This window comes from Apteryx rowi, unplaced genomic scaffold (genome assembly GCF_003343035.1).
Source record: "Apteryx rowi isolate R43461 unplaced genomic scaffold, aptRow1 scaffold_17, whole genome shotgun sequence".
NCBI lineage: Eukaryota > Metazoa > Chordata > Aves > Apterygiformes > Apterygidae > Apteryx > Apteryx rowi.
In genome coordinates, this window is record NW_020447974.1 from 2711308 (window position 1) to 2732493 (window position 21186).

The following is a 21186-nucleotide window of genomic DNA, read 5'->3' on the forward strand; positions in this document are numbered from 1 at the left end:
AAGCCTTGAAATGGACATAGCCATATCTCTTTCCAATGCTGCAGCAAAATATTTTATACATCCCTAACATAAGGATAGAGACACAGACAAGTCTGTGGCTAAAGTGAGATTCCGCCTCATTGACCTTTCCAGCCAACCTTTTAGCTTTCATTAATGTGGCACCTCCAAACAATACCATGCTACAACACAGCACAAAAAGAAGTTTCTGCACGTGTCTAAGAACATATGAACTACAAGCATGACAAATAACCTGTCTGCAGGTATTATTACTAATCAAAACCCAAATTGCATGCAACTTCAAGGGGCTGTTTTCAAACTAATTGGCAACAAAAAGCCATTCTCCTAATTAAAGTAAACACCCATCCCTATAATTGAACCTTTTACATTTTTAATGGAGCACAGAGTTCCTGGCCATTATTTCTTACTTCAATTTAAAACCACAAAAAAGTTACATAATGGCTAGGACAAGCAAGCTCTTGCTTAGAACACTCTAAAACAGTGTATACAAGGCAGAGGAAAAAGAAAGAAACACTTTCTTATACCTTACATCCAAATTATGATTCCAAAAAGACTATTCATCCACTCAGGAAACAAATACTATCCACCTGCTTAATGACATAAGAAACAACATGACCACAGGCAGGAACGAGTCCATAGGAGGAGAAAACCACACTGGGAAAGAGAACAGGAGCCTTTTCCCTGTATGGAACCCTCCTTACTTGCTGTTGGCCAACCCCAAGGAGCTGGCTGGGTCCTCCTTCCTCACACTTAATAATGTGATCAGCTGCACAGGTGTTTTGAGCCTCTTGCTCTCTTTTACACCCTGCCACCCTGCAGCAATGGTACTATTTTTTCAGGGTGCTAAACAGCAGTTTGAGCATCTCTTTCAGCAGTCAGGCAGCAAGTTTTCTTATTGAGACAACGATATGGTATGTTTTTCTGCCTTGCTACTAGCATACCAGCCATACATTTGGGTGAATTGATGTTGGAGTTTGCAGTCATGAGTTCACAGGAAACCAAACGTGATGTCAATTTTGAGAGTCAGCTTAGGAGAGTCTGCTCAAGTTATAAAGTAAATGGCAAGAGTCCTAGGCCACCTATACTGACCCCTTTAAAAGCCTCTTAAGTTGAGCAACAGAAATAATGCAACTATTAATAAAACCATTCTTTTAAATTATTTTATACCCATTTCAGTCAGAATGTCCAAATTAGCAAAGTGGTGCCCAAACTACTTGATTGTAAATACAGCAGCAGAATTACTGAGTATGCCTTCATTTCTGTCTGCTTGCGTGCCTTGAGAAATTCAGTCTATAATACTGAAGATAACTGTCATGCAACAATATTAAAGGAAAAAAAGATTACCACATCTTTCAAGGAAATCATGCTCTGCTAATTTGTTAACGAAATAATCCAGTCTTTTAAATTTGAATTAATCTATTTTAATCATATTGTTCCAGGACACGTTCTGAATAATTTAATAAGAATTTCTAAAATGGCACTTTTATCCAGAAGGAACACTGGAGTCAATACTGGTCTATACAAAAATGGTAACACTATCATCACTTAGACTAAAAGCAGAATTTTGAAGGTGATTCATAACACAGGAGGCATAAAACCCTTAATTTAGTACAGTGGTGAACAACCAAGCTCTGATCATTTAAAAGAATGTGATGAGTTCCAGTGCCTATACAAGTAGAAAATAATCTAGGGATGGAAGATATATTTAAGCATAGTGGAGAAATTTTTCAAAAATTTTTAATATTCGGGACATAACAAATACCTGTTTTTGGCAAAACAGAAATACATATTAATCTCATTTTTTCTTAGATATCAAAATATTTCATGGCTGACATGACAAAAATCTTTTTTTCTCTCCCCTTTTTCTCATTAGCAGCTCATTTTTTCTTTCGGTGATCCCTTTTTTGTTTGGGGTATCCCACATTGAATAGTTCATCCATATATGAGAAAAATTTAAAAATACTAGTTTTGTATAAATTACACAAGAAAGTAATCATACTTATCTCCCCAAACAATTAACTATGTGAACTCCAGACCTAGCACGTGTCCTACCCCCCACTCTAGGAGATGCAGGAAAATGCAGAGTATTTCTGCCTCTATACAGTGACACAGTGTAAATACTGAAGATTTTGGACCATCACTTATTAGATTGTCTTCTGATTGTGAAGCCTACTCTCATACTTCAGCAATGCAGTTACGCGCACTTTCGGTTGAACTCTGTAGCAAAGTGGAATTGCCAGCTGCAGCTCCTGTGCCACGAGTCAACTCTCTTTTGGCTCCAGGCCCACCAAGTGGAATGCTGCTTTTCGTATTTTCCCCTTAATGTCTATCTGGCAGCTCCATTCCAAACATCGGCTTTGGTAATCACATGTGCTGCGTTCTACCTCACACGTGGTCTTGTACAAAAAAGTCTGATTTGAACCCTGTCGGGGGGACTGTGCCATGCTTATTTCATTAACATAGATTTCTACGGGAAAAGCTGTTCCCTTCTCAGTTGCACAATATTTGACTGAAACACACTCTCAATAACTACAGAGATGTAATCAACCTGAGAAAAGAATCATTGGCAAAGTACAACATTAGCTCTTTTTTTCAGCCTAGAGTCAAGATTTGGTTCTTCTGATCATATTGGCTTACTGATAAACTACAATGAGCTATCATTAATAGTCTAAAGAGTTGTTTTTGAAAGCAAAGAAACATTGCACAGCTGTGGAGGAGTTAAGTTACTGACTAGTGGAAAAGCTATCTAACCCTGTGATTCATCAAGGAAAAGTCTGCTCAGGAGTTGAAAGACCCATATTAGGAAAGAGAAGAATATGTGCAGTTTGTAAAAGTCTGGCTCTACCAAAATCAGTAAGAGTTTTGTTACTGATTTCCTACAAATGGGTTCAGGAGCTAACTTAAAGGATGCCAAATAAAAAAAACTATTGATACTACAAATTATTTGCTTTACTTTAAAATATGATTCCATAACCCTGGTAAAATAGACTGGACATAGACAAAAATGAAATCTCTGTTTCACCAGTAATCTCTTCCTGACTTTCAAGTCAGCATTACTCATTTGTATCTTACCAATATCTCTGGAGTAATGTTGCTATCTCTAATTATTCTACTACTCAAGATATGGGCTTTAAGGTGCAATACACCAGAATATACCCAATTTAGGATACTCGATTTAACATACTTAGCTATAACTTTTCAAATATAAGTAAGGAAATATATGTGCAAATTTATTTTTCTGTACAGAAGATACTAATGGATGTTATCACTGAGTTTTCTAGAGCTATATTAAAACAACACAACTACATATCTATACTGAATAGAAAGTGATTCCATTATTTACACCAAATAGAATTTAATAGTAGATATACAACAATCTATTTATGTAAAACTTTTCTACAGTGTAACATTTGCATCCACACATGACTCAAGAATACAGTGATAGTCACAGAGGAATTAAGGTGGCACAAAAAGAGCAAGTTAAGAAAGGCAGAAACACTTTGTTTCATGCTGTGCAGTAAAACCCAACATTTTTCTCCGTCAATTTTGGTACTTTTTCTCCAACTTCTTGTTGCAATACAGTGGAAGTCACGAACACTTTAGGCAAAAAAAGAAAAGGTTTCTTCACCACTTTAAGTTCTTGGAATACCCCTAATTGTTTCAGTCACAGCAAAAAAACATGACAAATCCTTCACACACAAATGAGGTTTTTGTATGTATTTTAGAATGTACCAGTACTTGTACAGCCAAGCTCCATGCTGCTTTAACTTTATGGTCTTCAAGAGAGTTCTGATAGGGCAAAATTTCCTGCTGAGTTTAGTGTTACACAGTAACTGATCTTCCATGTTACAATCACTAGGGAAGCACAGTACCCTAAGGGGAAGATGTGCCCTACAGAAGAAATCTCTACCATGTTACTGTTTCCTACAGAGAACTTATTTTACTCTTCCTTGCTTGAATAAGGTCCTTGTTTAAGCCCATTAGCTGAAAAGCATGTTTTCAAATATCTACATATCATAGACCACCTGCTTTCCAGATTTTATAGGGGTCTGTATATTCTGTTATAAATTGCTTATATATTACCTCTATGGAGCTCCTCAGAATTTCATGACATCAAGACATACAAAAGTGAAATAAGAATTATGCCAATTGTAGCAGAGAAATTGAAAAGTGAAGGATGTCCCAAAGGCTCCAGTCTGAAGATGTTATCAAATGCCTGAGTGGTACGAAATCTTCCATTTTTTTCAAGATCAAGAGAAAAGTATGTCTTATGCCAGTGCACTACACTGTAGTCTATCAAAAATGTTGTTTGAATATTGTTAGAGATGGAAATTTAGAATTCTGCCAATATAATAATATGGCTGCCAGGATGGATCTGAATTTAATATCCTAAATATTTTAACAGACTGGTCACAGATAACTTTATTATAAATAGTGACACTATAGCGATACAGTACCTATGTGCCCAGAGAGCCAAGAAAACAAACTACTGCAGTTTACAGGCATAGGCATCAAATAGAGCTAAGTTTTTAAGGATGTTACAGTAAATAAAGATGGAGATAGGCAGCAGCACCTATATGAAAATCCTTCTTTTAAACTAGCCTGTAGATGGAGTTATTGGGGTAATGTGAAGGAACAGCTGATAACAATGCAAGGCAGCTTTTTACCTTCATAGTTTCCCCTCTAGATATTTAGCTGACATAAACAATCGTAATTTCATTGAAATAAACATAACTGCACTGATTTACACATGAGGATATAACAGGATTAGATCATAAGCAATGGGAAACTAGGGTGTGTATACAAACCAATAATATATAATAAAAATGGATTGTTAAGCTTATGTTTTATGTTAACTACTCAGTCCATTTATTTCATGACTTTTTACATTTTAACTATGACTGATAATTTCTCTTCAGAACATAGCATCACCATATAATAACACACTGGAAGCATGCAGACAGTAGTTCTAGACTCCTTCTTTCTAGTTTTCAGGTACAAGTAACTTCCACTAAAAAGCTAGTATGTTGTTTCTCTGTAACAGTTGGGAAAAGCTAAGCACAGAAAGGCTGTGGTCAAGTCATGGCAAAGATAACAGCCGACCAGTGACAGATGCCGCAAGGTGCTTAACACTTTGTGTAACGTGATGAGCAATCTCACATCAGGTCTCATGGTCACCATATGTACTGTTTTGATAGCATCCTTCTGGAAAAAAGAATTGTCAGCTCATAGTACTAAAATAAAAATAATTATTTATATAGCTGAGGCATGTGTGTTTACAAACCCATCACCTTTCAGGATCTACTACAGGCAACTGCCAATGGCATTATAAAGGATTCATTCTAGAAAATATTTACATGACATCCGTCTCAAAAGTATTCTCACAGACTACAAGATTATTCACATGGGCAAAACTAAGCCGTGTGCATGAATATTTGTACCATCAGACTTAAAAGGGTAACAGCTGATTTCCTCTACAGCCTAGTACCTGAAGTCATTACAACAAAATAGATTGATTTTGAATCTGGAAAATTCAGCTGAATTAAGAAAGATTAAAAAACATAAAAATAAAAAAAAATTATACAAACAAATACAAAGTAAGAAATTTGGCTACAGTTCCCTTGGTATATTTGGTCCAGTAACAGTAGTTGTTCCTGAATGAAAGAAATAATTTTCTCCATTGCTGCGGACGCTGTTTTTTCAGTTTTGATATGGAACTGTAGAGCTAGAAGCCAACTAAAGATTAACTGGAGAAAAGTAACATATTTATAAACATCTCATGATGTAAACAAACAGAGAAGTTTTAAAATTCTGCATGTGTGTAAGTCACTGGTAAACATCCTATTGGTTTCCCCACAGTCAGGATTTCACCTTAGACAAAGAATTTTTAGACTGGTAAAATTGTTTGTAACTGGAAGTAAATTAATGACATAAATAAGACAAGGATATATTAAGCTCAAAATAAACTACTTGGAAAAAATCTGCTTGAAAAAAACTGATTGTTGGATAACTGGCAAACACCCATTTTGAACTGTATACTGAGTAAGACCTGAGAAAATTCCAGGTTCAAAAATCTTGATTTATTTAATCAGAATTGGATTAGATGAATTGATATGGGGGGGGTTGTTTGGGATTTTTTATTCATTTTGTTTTAGTCTACATTTCAGTTGGTCTAATGTAGATTTTGCAAGTTCAACTAAAATCTGAAGTATTTGTCATCAGCAAACCCAAAGAATTTGAGAGACCATATCATCTAAATATATGTCCAGTAATGTTCTGAAGGCATTAAGAATGAGCCAGCTGGTTTCTATCACTACCCACTCTGTGATGCAGCATGGGGTTAGCACGACTTTCCTAGCAGCTTCTTGCATTTTGAACCCTGAAAGGAATTACAGACTGCCTGCTTGTGTTCTTGTAGATGCTGTGATTAATGTATTTAGATGTCTGGCTTCAGTTGTTTCTGCACCAAGAAACAAGTCTGGAGTGATTGAGTTTGGAAATTGAACTAAAATGTATTCAGTTGGATAGTATTTGCTCTACCTTTTACATAAGTACTTAGTCTGAAAAAGTCTTGCACTATGGATTGCATTGTTTATGAAAGAAATTATTTCTTAACTGTGTCAGACAAGATTTTACTGTCCAAAATTTCAAATCATTTAAATCTATCTGCTCCTCTGCTAGCGGCTCGAAAGTGTTAAGTTTGAGCTCTGGAATACTACAGTCAGCTTCTTGTGTGTTCACTTTCTCCGTTTTACTTATTTTAAATAATTCAGCTACTAGCTATATCTGGAAAACATTTTCACTATTAAGAACACATTTTACTTTGTATTTAAATGGATTTTACAGTTTTCAGCACTGAGAATGTCATTGCGATCATTTGTGAGCATTTAAAAATAGTTCTTAGAATTGTTTGTCAACAATGTATAATTCTAAATAATCCTAAAAGAACAGGAAAGTTTTTAGATTCAGTTTGTCTCCAGTATGTGGCTATGATATTCCTCTGTAAAGCCTATGCCAGGGACCAGAAAAGCTGTGGCAGGAGTGGTTGCAGACAGTACAATAAACAGAACAAAACAGGTACATCTCTAGGGTGAGCGAACATTTCATATAAAAAAGAACACATTTTGACTTAAATGTATTTTTGCCTCCTTTAACTTTGAGATGAGTCTAGCACCCTTTGCCAGGTGATATTTACATAATAATTATGTCATATTTACTACTGTCCATAGCCGGCTTATACAGGTAGAAGCCATAGTATCACAAGAAATTCACCTGGAACTGAAATTCTTCAGAACACAATAATCAATCACACAGTTTCTCACACAGAAGACAATATGTGCATATGCTCTCCAATTTTCCTAAGAAAACCAAGGGAAAAAGTCTTCCAGAGAGATGTGATAAATGACTAATTTTATGTCAGCTATGATCACTAATTATACACATGAAAGAGGGAAGGAAATTCCCTTTTCCAGATGAAAACACCAAATAGAATAGTAATAAATACCAAAGAACAAGTTAATTTATTTAAAGACTTTTCCATTAAGGAAGAATTTGGAAAGACAGGAGACTCTGGTCCTATGTGAAATTTTCCAAGTGTCAGGTAATCAAAACAGCTGTAAGCACTGAAACTCTAAATTTGGGAGGTTTCATACCACTAAATAGATGCATCTCATTTTGCTATGAAAAGGTTCACTGCCAGTAAGATTTTTATGCAGTTTTGCCATTTTGAAGCTAGATTTCCAAAAGTCTGCAAAGTTTAAAGAGATCATTTATTCTAGCGAAACTAGCACAACAGCTTCCAGATTAGGAACATCCTTGATCCGAGCAGTAGAGAAATTATTTTGTTGTGCAAGTTTAGTTCTAAACCATTAAACCATTAATTTTCTTACTGCTTGGAAGCTATTATCTTTTGTAAACAGTGGTTCTTTCCTCCTTTCCCCCCCCCATTTTTAATATGAGTAAATTAAATTATTAATGCCATAACAGAAGAGTGCTATGTCAGACTGAAGATTGAGTTTTATAGGACACTATTAATTCTAAAAAATATACATTTTTCTTCATTATAAGCATATGTTTAGCTCCAAGGCAATTTTTACTGCAATGTAGTTTCCAGCAAAAATGAGAGGTGACTAAGTGCTGTACAAGAAGTTGTTCAAGAAAATATTTATATGAAGTGCACGGTGGAGATCAGCAAAAGTGAAAGGTTCTAATGAGTTTAATGAGAAATTCATGAGTCTATGCTTGCTTGGGGCATGGTATTCAGTGGTTGATACTATATAGTGCTGCCCACAAGACAGACCTCTAAATTGCAGAAGTTCCACAGTTTTACAATCTACTTAAGTGAAAAATGTCATGCTCTTTTTGTTTTCAGGATCAGATCGAGAGACATACCGGAAACAGAGTGGTCCAAAGTGCTAACAGTCCAAAGAGACATACATAGGAGAGAAGGCAATAAATTCTTATTAAACTATCATTTACAAAAAGGAAGGAAGCTTTCCTTTGATTTACAAAAGCCTACATAACCCACCAACATTAAAGGATAGTCAAAGAGGTTGTACAATAAGGACAAGTATTCTCAAACATTCTGAACAATTTCTTTTCAGCGATACAGAATCATATACATTTTTATTCAAGAGAATATTGTCACTGAAATCCTTGCTGCGATACTTAGTGGAGATAAACTTTACAGACTATTGTCAACTGATGAGCACTATTTTACATTTCTCATTCACTTTGAAAAGTAACTGGAAAAGGTATTATGGATTTTAATATTTCTCACTCAGGCTGCAGATTAAATGGGGTAAGGTTATAAGTAAAAAGAAAGGTTCATTTCCTAAACATCAGTCTGGAAATTCAGCCAGACTTTTCTTCTCATGCTGTGGTACCAGTAATACATATTCAGAAGGTCAGATTATACCTTTGATGATGCATGTGAAACTGAGTAAATAAATGCTTCAAACAATGCAGACTTAAGAGTCAAATTTAGCTTACTCCTTCCTTCTCTGTCATGAAGGTAAATGCTCACAAGTCCAAGTACAAATGCAAAGAACAGATCTTGTAAGTAAAACAACAGCATTTCTAAACAGTCGTTTTAGCTCCCTGTTGTGTTTTCTTTCTTCTATTTGGTTCTCATCTTATCCTTTTTATGCTATCTTCATAGCAGTTAAGTCAGTGGTTTCTTTCAGAAACCTTCACCTGGCTTAACTTCCATAACTATCTTATCTGTCAGCTGTTGAACACCACCAATGACAATGGCTTATTATTAAGTTGTTCTGTTTAGCAATCCATGTATTGAACTGTTTTGGGGATTAACAAACAGCTCAGAAAATTATGGGCAATACAATGTCAAGAAAGAAGGCTTTAAAATGATCAGTAAATGAAAATACACCAAAGTAGAAAAATAGATGGTCTTCTGTTTATCAATTAGTTGATGTTTTAAATAGCATGCCTACTGTTTTTGTGCCCAAAGAATTGCAAACAAACTAATTAACCATCAGTCACTTATGCTCAACCAAACAGCTGTTCTGAATATGGACTTGCAGGCTTAGAAGCAAATTCTGCTACTTGAGGTGCCTGACCAAAAAATATGCTGCACCAAGTCCTCGAGGAATATATCTGTATTGTCTCTTATGTTTCCTGAGACAACTACAATCTTCCTGCTTGAAAATTAGGTACAGGAGGAAAACAGGAATTTTGAATGCTTTGGACATTTGTCCATGATATCCAGATGTTTGGCACCGCATTGAAGCAGTAGCTTCAACTGGACTATTGAAAATCCTTGACAGAGCTATTGTTTATATGCAGATCATTTTTAGTCATATTTATAACTAGAGTGCTTCAGACAGCCTACGCATGAACGGTAAAGGCATGCATGGATACAACACAAAACCTCTTAATAAAAAGCTTTTTTTAGCCTTTCACATTGGTCTCTGCCATAAATAACAATGTATTTTGCATGTAGTTATGCCATAAAATCTACTATGAGTATCACAGGGAGAAGCAAAAATATTACAAATAAAAAATGAAAGTAATAGTGAATGTATGTACTGGCTGGGGTGTGCCTTCTATGTAACTTGTTTTCTGTTACCATTTCTTAAAAACACAACCACAGACAGAAAATTCCTGGTGTGGGAATGATCTCTTCCCTGTTGTCAAACCTATTATAACACGTACTTTTATATCTAAATCTACTTACAGAGCTTACGAATGTAAATTCTGTGTGGCACCATCTTGAAAACTCTTTCACTCTCTTGTTAAGGACAGTACAGAATACAAATGCAAATTCTAAATATTATCAATTTAGTAATGAGGGGAGGGGAAAAAAAGAATTAAATAATCCTACAATATCTTTTAAATGAGTGCCTTTACTTGTGGGAATCTTTACATCATTAGGTTTTATATTTGAGAATGAGCATACAAATTCTCTACCTAAAAATGAACTTTAAAATAAATGTATTTTGAAAAGTCATTAAGAATCAAAGTAACTTAAGCAAAAACTAATGCTTCATATATATACACACTTTTTTTTTTTAAGAAGATATACAAAGGGGTAATGCTTCTTGAAACCAATGACTTACAAAACTATCCAATGAAAGTACTCATTTACTTTCAGAAAACAAATATTGATAGAGTCCTCTGGAAAAACACGTCAAGTTTAATAAACCAGCTAATGAACATTACCATGCTGACTTACTGAATGCACTAGTAACACCAGTAAAAGCTATCAGATTTTTCCAAAATTCTATATGATTGACATCTTTATTTGTATTTTCTTGCTTTAAGAGACACAATACTTAATAAACACCAGAATAAAAGAGAAAATAATCTTAAATACCATTAAGTTCTTTCTTATAAACAATGACCTGAGCATTTTTCTTGGCCTTCAGTCACCTCTAAATGTCACTTGAATTCATAAATATGTACCCCAAATTTAATTAATTAGAAACGCAAGTTAGTCATATTTAAGAAGTTTCATTCTGTTTTGACTTATTCTCCATCCAAGTCTTTTCTGCTCCCTCTTTGAGGTTTCAAACACTTTACTTTAGGAAAATGCTACCTAGAAAAGGGTGTTTCACAAGCACATTCCTCACAAGTGCTTAGTTGTCAGTGCCAGCTTTCATACCCTTAAGCACCAGCAGCAGACTCTTTTTTTTCCAGCTTCAATACACAGAGAGGCCATGAGAGATAAACCGCTATAAGCATTAAACAAAATTTGGTACTGTAAAGCATTTAGAACATTTTAAAATCAGCTTTAGATATATTATGTTAGCTATTTTTTTAAAAGGAAATTCTAAGAATGTAAAATAACAATTAGGTTCTGCACATTTGACTTTTTCTTTCCTTAAAAAATCCTACTTTCCCTTTTCTTCCTTCCTTCTTTCCAGCATTTACAAGTCTTAAAAGCCACAGTAGCTAAACTTCCAGCTTATCCTTAAATATTTTCTCATAATATATGTACCTAATAGAAAAAACTCCTGGGATAAAATTGCTGCATGCCTCACTGAAAAAATGTATTTGATGCCAAAACTTTTCTTCATATTAGGGTCTACAGAAATACTGATACTAACAAGTACAGGAGCAGCGACCAGAAACGCCATGAAATATTCCATGAATATCAGCAACACATGAAACATCTGGAAAAACAGCCAGCTCATAAGGGACTCAACAAAATGTGTACTTTAAAATCTCTTTCTATATTTTCTTGAACAACCTTACCACCTTGATATGTTACGGAAGCTCCCTAGCAGGTGAAAAAATATCTAGTCTCAGAAGTTCTCTTCTCTTCCAAAGAAGCTTCATTGAGCAGGTTGTTCCCACCTATTGAGTCTTCAGCAACTTGCTGCACTTACTGTTTTTTTTACAGCTCTCAGAAGCATGCAGAATTTGCTTATATTATGTTTTTCTATTCTTTCAGCCTTCTGGCTGCAAAATGATCAATGACAACCCCCCCCAATCTTGCAAAATCACAATGCCTTCATTACTTTGGAAAAGATAAGATGTTACTCTTTGAGGATATTGTGGGCAAACATAAAACTGTGCCAAGTCAGCTGTGGCTACATCCAGTTAGAAATTAGTTTAATATAATCTGTAAAAAGATTCTATAGTAATACAAGCAAATGTCTACTTTAAAAAAAGAAAACATCGTGGTATTATTAAAATATGTTTTTAAAGAAAAGAGTTTATAAAAAGAACATGAAAAAATCAATGTGAAATTATTAATTACAACAGAAAAAGATACTAATATCAGGTGATTCAGAACAAAACTATTCAATACCATTTGACCAAGAAAAGGATAATCTCACAGGAGAATGTTCAATTTTGTATCAGTGACAGTGAAATGCCAATTTTTGTACCTAGATTTCCAGACCAAGGTACAGTCCTGACCTCCAGGTCACAGTCATGGAATAAATCCAGAAATATGTGTCTACTTTTGAAGCACTGAGGGACCACCATCCTAGACCAAAATGCCAGTAAACTCACCTCATTTATTATGCAAATTGTCCCCAAAAACTGACACAGTTCCACCCATTAAAATTGTTGCATTGACCCAAACGGTTGTTTTGTTTCTGTTTTTTCTACTGGATTTTCTATCAGCTGTCTGATATTTAAATGCCCCAAGTGGTTGAACACACAGCAGCCGGTATCTATAGTCGTCTTCTCCTAAAGAAAAACTATAGTCAGTCACAGCTGAGTGTCAGTAATCTTTTAAGTACACTGGACAATTTCAGCTCTGCAGGAAACTTCATTCACTCCAGGAATCTGAAGCTACACTGACCATGCAACCATATAAAATTGTTTGGAATTTCATGTTGATTTTCTAGCAATTACAGTTGTTTTCAATTTTGTGGGTCCATTTTCAGCTTGCTTACTTTCTGGCTTTAATTTGATTTCCTTCCCAGTCACTTCATCATAAATTCAACTCTTCTCTTAAATCTCTTCTGAACATTTATGTGGATCCTTTAAAGTAATTCACAAACACAACTTAGATTTGCATTTTTAAACTGAGGATACTTAAGACCTTCTCATCAGCAGCATCTTATCAATTTAAGCTTGTCTCTAAAGCAATTTTGAAGTTATTAAAACAGAGTATTTAAACGGAACAATTGAAGGGCTTTTTTGGAAATAAAATCTAAAGATGAGAAATTTCTCTTTCTCATCGCAGCTTGGTGAATTTTTCCTTTTCATGAACAGAGATTGAAAGGATTAGAATTTTTTACTTCAAATGGAGGCATTTAGGAATGGACAGATCTGACGATGCATGGTATACTATTACACTGAAGAGGAGAGCAGAAGTTCTGACTTAGATTGTAGTTGTTTCTTTTTCATTTCTCTAAAGTATCTGGTGCTACATAAACTAAAATTTAGAAAGGGAAACAGCTAAATCGCACGTATGAACCAGTTTGCAGTTTCTCTATTTCTGTGATTTTACAGAAAATATTTTAGCTTATTGTACTGCTCCTGCCTCACTGAAGAAATTACCTTTTGGATAAGACCCTGGCCCTACCGAGTTTGCTGAGATCTTACTATTAACTTTAATGAGGAGAGAATTTTTGCCTTCATGTATAAAATTGCCTTCAAGCATAACATAACATAGTAATTTTACTTCCATTATTGTTTTTCTGTTGATGTAGAGATCTATCTCCTTCCAGTGAATCAGCCAACAGGAATTAAGCATGAAGACTGAAGTACAGCTACATTTAAGTTCCCAGGAGAGGAGCAAAGAAATTAACACATTTTCATTTTGTTCATGTCTTATGCTCATATCCTAAAGGCAGTCAAAGAAGATGTACTAGAAAAGACACTCTAGCTCCAGCAAGATTTGCTTGACTCAGATTACTGTTCCTTATAAAGTCAATCTTCAGAGTAGATTGCTGTTTTGTTATTAATTTTAACACCTTCAGTTGCTTAGAAGCAAAGTACTTCCTGCATTTCTAAAAAATGCAGGTTACTTTCCAGTAAAGCAAAAATTGTTTATGGCCAGTCCTATTAAAAGCATAGCAATCATGCAGAAATTCATGCTCTGTTTCTTCTTTTGGGATTGGTTAAGAGACTACAGAACAAAAAAGACATGATCTAGTACTGGGAACAGAAAAATGAGTGTATGCACAGTTTGTGACAGGCAAGTTACTTCTGAGACATACATGTTCTGAACAAAGAATCAAGAACACAAACTCTATTTCTACTTAATTCTCTGTGGTCTCTTCCTCTCTCTTTAATATTGCTAATAATGCAACCGTCTGTGACAAATATTGGCGAGTTCATGTAATGTTCCCAGACTAAACTTTACAAAGATATACACATAAAGAGCATTTTTAGAAAAGTGCTATTCAAAGACTTAAAAGTGTCCTTCAGATTCAATATCACCTCTGAGTCAGGCAGTCAAAGGTTATTTATGTGAGAGTTGGCCCTAATTTTGGGGGCAACTAATTGCTTAAAATTGTGAAAATTATATAATAATAATATAGCAAAGAGTACTAAATATGCATTCCAATTTATGAATCTTAAATTATCTGTCTTTAATTATAATAAATGTATTGGTTTGTATGCACAAACAGGATTTAACAAATAAGATGAAAAGCCATGTAATGGTCTCCGAATACTGTAAATCTGTTACAGATACTGTCCTTTCAATATATGCATAGAATATAATTTTGATAGCTAACATTTTATTTTGCAAAGTGCTTCAGATTTGCCTTATGGGAGGCTTACAAAATATTTCAACATCCCCAATTTCTATTCTTAACTCAAAAATTGGAAAAACTATGCCGAATTCCATTTGCATACTCAAATATCTTGAGTAAGTGCTATGTATTCACCTTCAGGATAAGTTCAAGAGCTTTTTTGATAATTTGTCTACCCACACAGTTATGATTATTGATTCTTTAATTACAGCCTTCTGCAACCTTACAACAAGGATGACAACATAGCAAAACTCTCCTGTAAGACATGTAAGACATTTATGTCTTAAATGAAAATAAAACAGAAAAACAAGTACCCAAAACCAAAACAAAGTAATTCTTACAAGTTAGTATGAATTTCATCATCCACTTCAGAAAAAAAACAAATAACGTAAAATTCTAATAATAATATTGTCTTGGGCAAAAGCTTTTGGCATTTCCTTTTTAAAAGTAGCAGTATTTCTTACTGCTGTAATTTCAGCCAACAGCAGCTTACTGAAGGAAATCTCAATTCTTATTAGCGTAATTTGTGTTACAGAATCATTCTAACTCTTTCACTTTTTTACTGCTGTAAAAATAGAAAACTCAAACAGTTTTGAAAAGAACTCTCCTTAAGATAATGGCCAACATAGGCAAGAGAAAAAATGAATATAAGCTGTCCCTGAAAACATGCAGATTACAAATTACTAGACAGTCTCTAGCCATTAAAATAAATCAAGGTCTGAACAGCCTTCAGTGGAAATACTGGGGGCAAAGAAATAACTCCTATTTAGTATTGGCAAAGTTTATGAAAAGAGAATTATCTGATGTTATTCCCAGGGTAAGAGAGGACTGGACTTGATGACCCAGAGATCCCTTCCACTCTTTTCTTTGTTTGGCTAGATGCAGATGTTCATCTGTTTTTCAGCCTTCACTGTGGTTTCTCTCAAGTGAAATTTAAATGAAAGTTAACATAATTTTTAAGTTTCAGTTAGAAATTGCCTTTTGCAAGAACTGTTGCTATGCCTGCAGCAGAGTGGAACTTGTCAAAGAATTCAGAAAGCTATATTTAAAGTTGGCTTAGCTTTACAGAGAAGTACAGAACTGTAAGTGTTCAGAGATGAATGCCCAGCAAAGCACATACCAAGAAATAGGTAACTGATCTACTGGTAGGGAAATAGGAAGAAAAAAGCAAGCAATAACAGGCTAGGGCTGATACATGAGTAAATCAAGGAACAGGAAGAAAGCAAAACAGAATAGTAAGGACATCAGGATATAGAAAAGATATAAGTAAGGAGAAATTTCAGAGATACTCATGCCATCTTTTAAAAAGCTACTTAATGAAAAATTATCATCACTTGTGGCAGCTGTGAAGAGTCAATACAAACTTGAAAGAGGAAAATTTTGTTCAAGAGGAAGGTCATCTCCTCAGGTGACAGTCTAACCCAATGTGACTCTAACACTCTCGAACTCCTCCTGAAATTGGAATAATGCTGCCAGTATAAGATTATTGGCTAAGGATGGATGCACTCGGGAGTTAATTCTGGATCTTTGGGGCAAAACATTCTTTTGGGAAAAGAAGAGTAACAAAGTAAATAGTCCTTGCAAAAATGCAATATTTAATCTCTCTCTCTCCCCCCTCCTCCCCTTAGCTGCCAGAATCTGCCTATATTTGGCTGACTTTGAAAGACCCCTTCTTTTGGGGGAATGAGTCATAATACAAATTCTACTACATGCAGCTTTGTAGGTGACTCAATATTGGAAAAACATGGCTCAAACTCAGAAGTATAATTCTAAAGTATTACTTAAAACAACAACAATAATATTTAAGTTTGAAAACTATCCGATGTTCCTTAATACCTTTTACCATCCTCCTGCCTTCACTCAATCTTATTCTTTTTTAATTTACAGAAATATATATTTTACGTTACAGGTAACTTAAGTGTATTGTAGTAACCACAGAAAGCTGTTAAAGATACACATCAGCCAGATGAAAATGAAGTAATTTATATAAGATAACTCCAAATGTTTTCTGTGTAAAATATTTGAATAAGTAAGTTCTCACAGTAGCTTTTAATTGTTTTCAAATGCAGGCATCTTTAGAGCTCCTATCAGTTTTAAAAGCATGTAGGGTCAAGCAAATCCTTTATCTTATTTAAGACACTGCGGTCTGTTTTCTGTCATTTGCAAGTTCTAAGGTTTACTCTTGTTCAAGGAGATGGTACAGCTAAACAAGTCTTCAAAATACAGGCTCTACACAAATTCTGTGAACCGTGATGACTACATATATAACCTTTCCAAGTGAAACCCTGAAGCTGGTAAATTCTAAGATATGTTGATTTTTCGAAAATTAAAAAATTGCTTATACTAACATGGCAACTTCAGAATATAATACCTAAAAGCTATCATACAGTTTTCTTTAAGTGATTTTGTGCAGACATGCTCACATACAGAAGATTTTTAAAGTCTAACTTGCTCTCACATGAATAAACAAGTATTTCTGTTTTCTTTTTAAGAACCATTGCTGCATATATCCAATAAACACAGAAACATTACAGAACATTAGTTTAATTAGACCCTGTAAGCTGATTGCACAAAAACAACCATTTTACAGAACTCACTGTGTTCCTTTGCAGGTATTCTAGAAATCAGAACAGTGGCAGTTGGAGTAGTGGCAATCAAAGGAGTGGAAAGTGAATACTTCCTAGCAATGAACAAGTCGGGAAGACTGTATGGAAAGGTATGGATGCAAATTTTTCTTGGTGTACAATCATCATGTACAATCTTAAAAATATATAGTTTAAATAATCTTAATGTAGTATCTGCATAGTTTGTTTAAAATGATTCCTAACAAATTAAAATGTATTCCATACTTACCTACCAATACCCTTTTATGCCCATTTAAAAATTCAGTGATTAAAGCCATATACTTATTAAAAACGTGAACTACTAAGGGGGAATATGCTAAGCTAAAATATTCCACCAGATAGATTCAAGACTTGTTATTTATTAAACATGTTAATAATATGTACTATTTATGACGCATATTCTTCTCCCATCTTCCCTAATCTATGTATTTAAAAAACACTTGTACTTATTTTATTCTACACTGTTATTCATTCTCAACAGAAAGTATGCAATGAGGACTGCAACTTCATAGAACTGATTGAAGAAAACCATTATAACACATATGCTTCTGCAAAATGGACACACAAAGGAAAAGAGATGTTTGTTACATTAAACCACAAAGGTGTTCCCATGAAAGGTAAAAAAACGAAGAAGGAACATAGAGCATCCCACTTTCTTCCTCTGGCAATATCCTAATCATAAATGATCTATACAGAACTAGTTCCAGCAGGAAGATTATTTTTAAGGAAACTATTGGACAAGATATCGAGAGAGGCTGGAATACTACTGAGAAACTGAACAAGCTGGACTTGCGCATTTATGTTTATTTTTAAGAGACTACATGAAAAAGATTTGAAAATATACACAAAACCAGATTTACTAACTAAAAGTTGTAAAAAATTCTAAAGAGTTGTACAATCATTATCTTAGTCATTGTAACTGGGTAGTTTCTTAAATTAATTTACCCTGAAGAGTAAGTCGTGACTTGATTATCTGATAATATTTTATTTAAAAAAAAACCCTATCTGCTTCTTAAATATGGCTGCTATAATAATAATAAGCAGATGATAATGTTGTGTAAAATATGTCAGACTTTAAGGCTGCTGGAATGAGTTGTCAGATTATCAAGTCAATAGTAAACATGGAGGTTGAGCAGTATTTTAAATACTTCCCCCAAGAAACTGATATCCTATACATAAACTATATGATCAGAAAAAAATATATAATCCTGTAAATGTTTATTGTTGTATTCATATAAAAGAGTTAGTTTGGAAAAATTAAGTTTACTCTACTACAAAATGTTCCTATCTATTAATGAAACAAATACCTAATGCTGCTCTAAAAGATGTTTCAAAATAGTGTATGTAAAATAAGAATAGGAATAAATAATGTACTTCATCTCACTTTTCACAAAGCAACATTTTATATAACGACGAAGCAAAAATTCAGACATATTATGGTTTTTTATGTAACATATCCTATCTTTTGTATAATTCCTGTTAGGGCATACAGCTTTTAATATTGTTTTTCCATCGTTATACATGCTTTTTCTGTTGTTACAGCATTAAACTTTATTTTAAGTTGTATTTGAACTTTATTGTTCTAAGTTATTTAAATGTTATTTATAAAAAAAACTTATTAAGCTGCATCTGTTTCATATGCTTTTAATTCTAAAGGAATAACAAAATGGTCTGGCTGAGATGCATGAATTTTTTCTGTGACCAGACACAAAGTCTAGTACACAACCCTCTTGCCAACGTACATTGGATGGCAGACAAAAACGACAGCCTGCAGCAAATCTCACAATGGACGTCTCAGTGGGAACAATGTAAAAATGTAAAAAATCTTTGCCACATACTCATGCTAATTGAATTTAATCGCATGCCCATAGTTACATCAGGTAAAGGAAAGCTACAGTTCCAGCAGGTAATGGAATAAATGCTCAGATGGCAGAAACTGTACCAACAGGTATAGGGCTATGTAAAGAACCTACATGACTAATTTCAGACTCCAGCCAAAATCAATGTGATCTGATGAAGAAAAGATATTTTAATTTCCTAGCTATTAAAGTGTTCAGCTAAGTCCTAGTGGCTTATCTCATTTCATTCTGCTTAGTTTGCCTACAAGTTTTCTCGTTATTACGATACTTGTGCACAGATAAAGATCACCAAAAAATTAACTAAAACAGCTACTGGATGATCATCACCAGTGTGGGACGGAGTCAGGGTAATTACGAAAGGACTTAAATGCTCTACTTTCCATTACAAGTGTCTTGTAGAAAACACTGATTTGTTCTAATGAGATACTTTCTTTGTAAATACAGTCACAAAAAATTGTCTGCAAGGAATTTAACAATCTTTTTAAACAAATACTTTTTAACAAATACTTTAACTTGGAAATCATTTATGATTTTTGACTTGCATATCAAACATCAAAATGTAGAGATAACCTGATCCATGCAGAAATATTTGTCCATACAGCTAGATCAGTAAACCTTCACTGTGCTTTTGCTAGTTTATCTATTACTTGTTCACTGTATACAATAGACTGTACTAGGAAAGAAACATTTTTGCTGTAAGTATATGTCTAAACTACCTTCTGTGAATATATAAACATTGTAACAAAATTCACACCCCTGATCAACATTAATATACTAGCAAAAGTTTCTAGACCTAAAAACTAGGTTAGTTTACATTCTGAAATAAAAATTAAAAAAAAAATCTCACTGAGATTGTTTGTGTTTAGAATCTCTATTGAAGTTTGAATTAAAATACAAGTATATACCAAAAAGCTTAAAGCAGACAGGCTCTTCTAAAGATCTTTTTATTGGGTTATTCAAGAATACAGGTATACAGTCAAACGATTCTTGAACCCCACTGGTAATTCACACTTTTGATATATGCTTTATCAGAAGGATTACTACATGTACCATCACTATCAACAGATGACTCAGGACAAGGAGGTGCTGGCACATACATTCATGCTGAAGTGAAGAGTAATAAAAGGAAATGGATAAGTAAAAGAAAAACAAAATCAATACAAGGGACATAACAAGCCAAACTGAGCTCTCCTTGATTAATTCGGAGAGATTCTTCATTCACAGCTTGTTATCTTTATATGTGAATCTCAAAGGTTGCCAAACATACGAATATTAAAATTCATTCTTCTATATGGACCAATATCTGGCTGGTTTAAGAAACTCCTGAGCAGTGGGTGGATGTGGAATGGAGCAGTATATACTTCTATAGTTAAATCTGCTCATTTTAGTTACCTCTAACTAGTAACTACTTACAAATTTGACCAGATCATTTTAGTATTACTGAAATATATGTTTCTCTACTGAAGTTCTGAAATAAATGGACTGCACATTTGCAAATGCAAAACATGTTTTCTTTACAATATTCAAGATAATATACATATTGTACATATTATTACATTATATTCTATCTATATATCATTTTATATATTATGGAACATCTGGTTATTTTTAAGATGTGAAATCATTAATAAAAAATGTTTTTTTCTATACTGCACTTCATTCCCACTACCTGTAAAATGATTTCTCTTTCATCCAGTACTGATCAAGGAGAGCAGGCTTGTAGAGCCCTGTGCTGGACTTTCTAACTTTTTCTGTGAATCCCCTTCAGTAGCAGAAATCACCCCTCTAACAGCAGTGCTCAAGGATAACAAAGACCATGGAATATCCTTGATATTAAGTCTCCTTATGAGACTGAAGATGAGTGACTTACCAAGCTATCAGAGCTGCATGGTTGCATCATACTGATTTTTCATTTATACCCAGGGAATTCCAGGGTATGGCAGAAACTTCTGTGATGCTAATTGAATGATCTGAGATAAACCACCCAAGATGATCCTTGAATTT

The 21186-nt window shown here is 34.2% G+C and overlaps 1 protein-coding gene across 1 annotated transcript in view; it reads left to right on the forward strand.

Moving 5' to 3' along the window:
- FGF7 (fibroblast growth factor 7) overlaps positions 1-18316 on the forward strand; it is a 28618-nt gene extending 10302 nt beyond the window's left edge. The window contains exons 3-4 of the mRNA XM_026060631.1: positions 17312-17415; positions 17805-18316. Of these exons, the coding sequence (XP_025916416.1) occupies positions 17312-17415; positions 17805-17999 (299 nt within the window). The 3' untranslated portion in view covers positions 18000-18316. The remainder of the gene's footprint in view (positions 1-17311; positions 17416-17804) is intronic.
- Positions 18317-21186: the final 2870 nt, after the last annotated feature.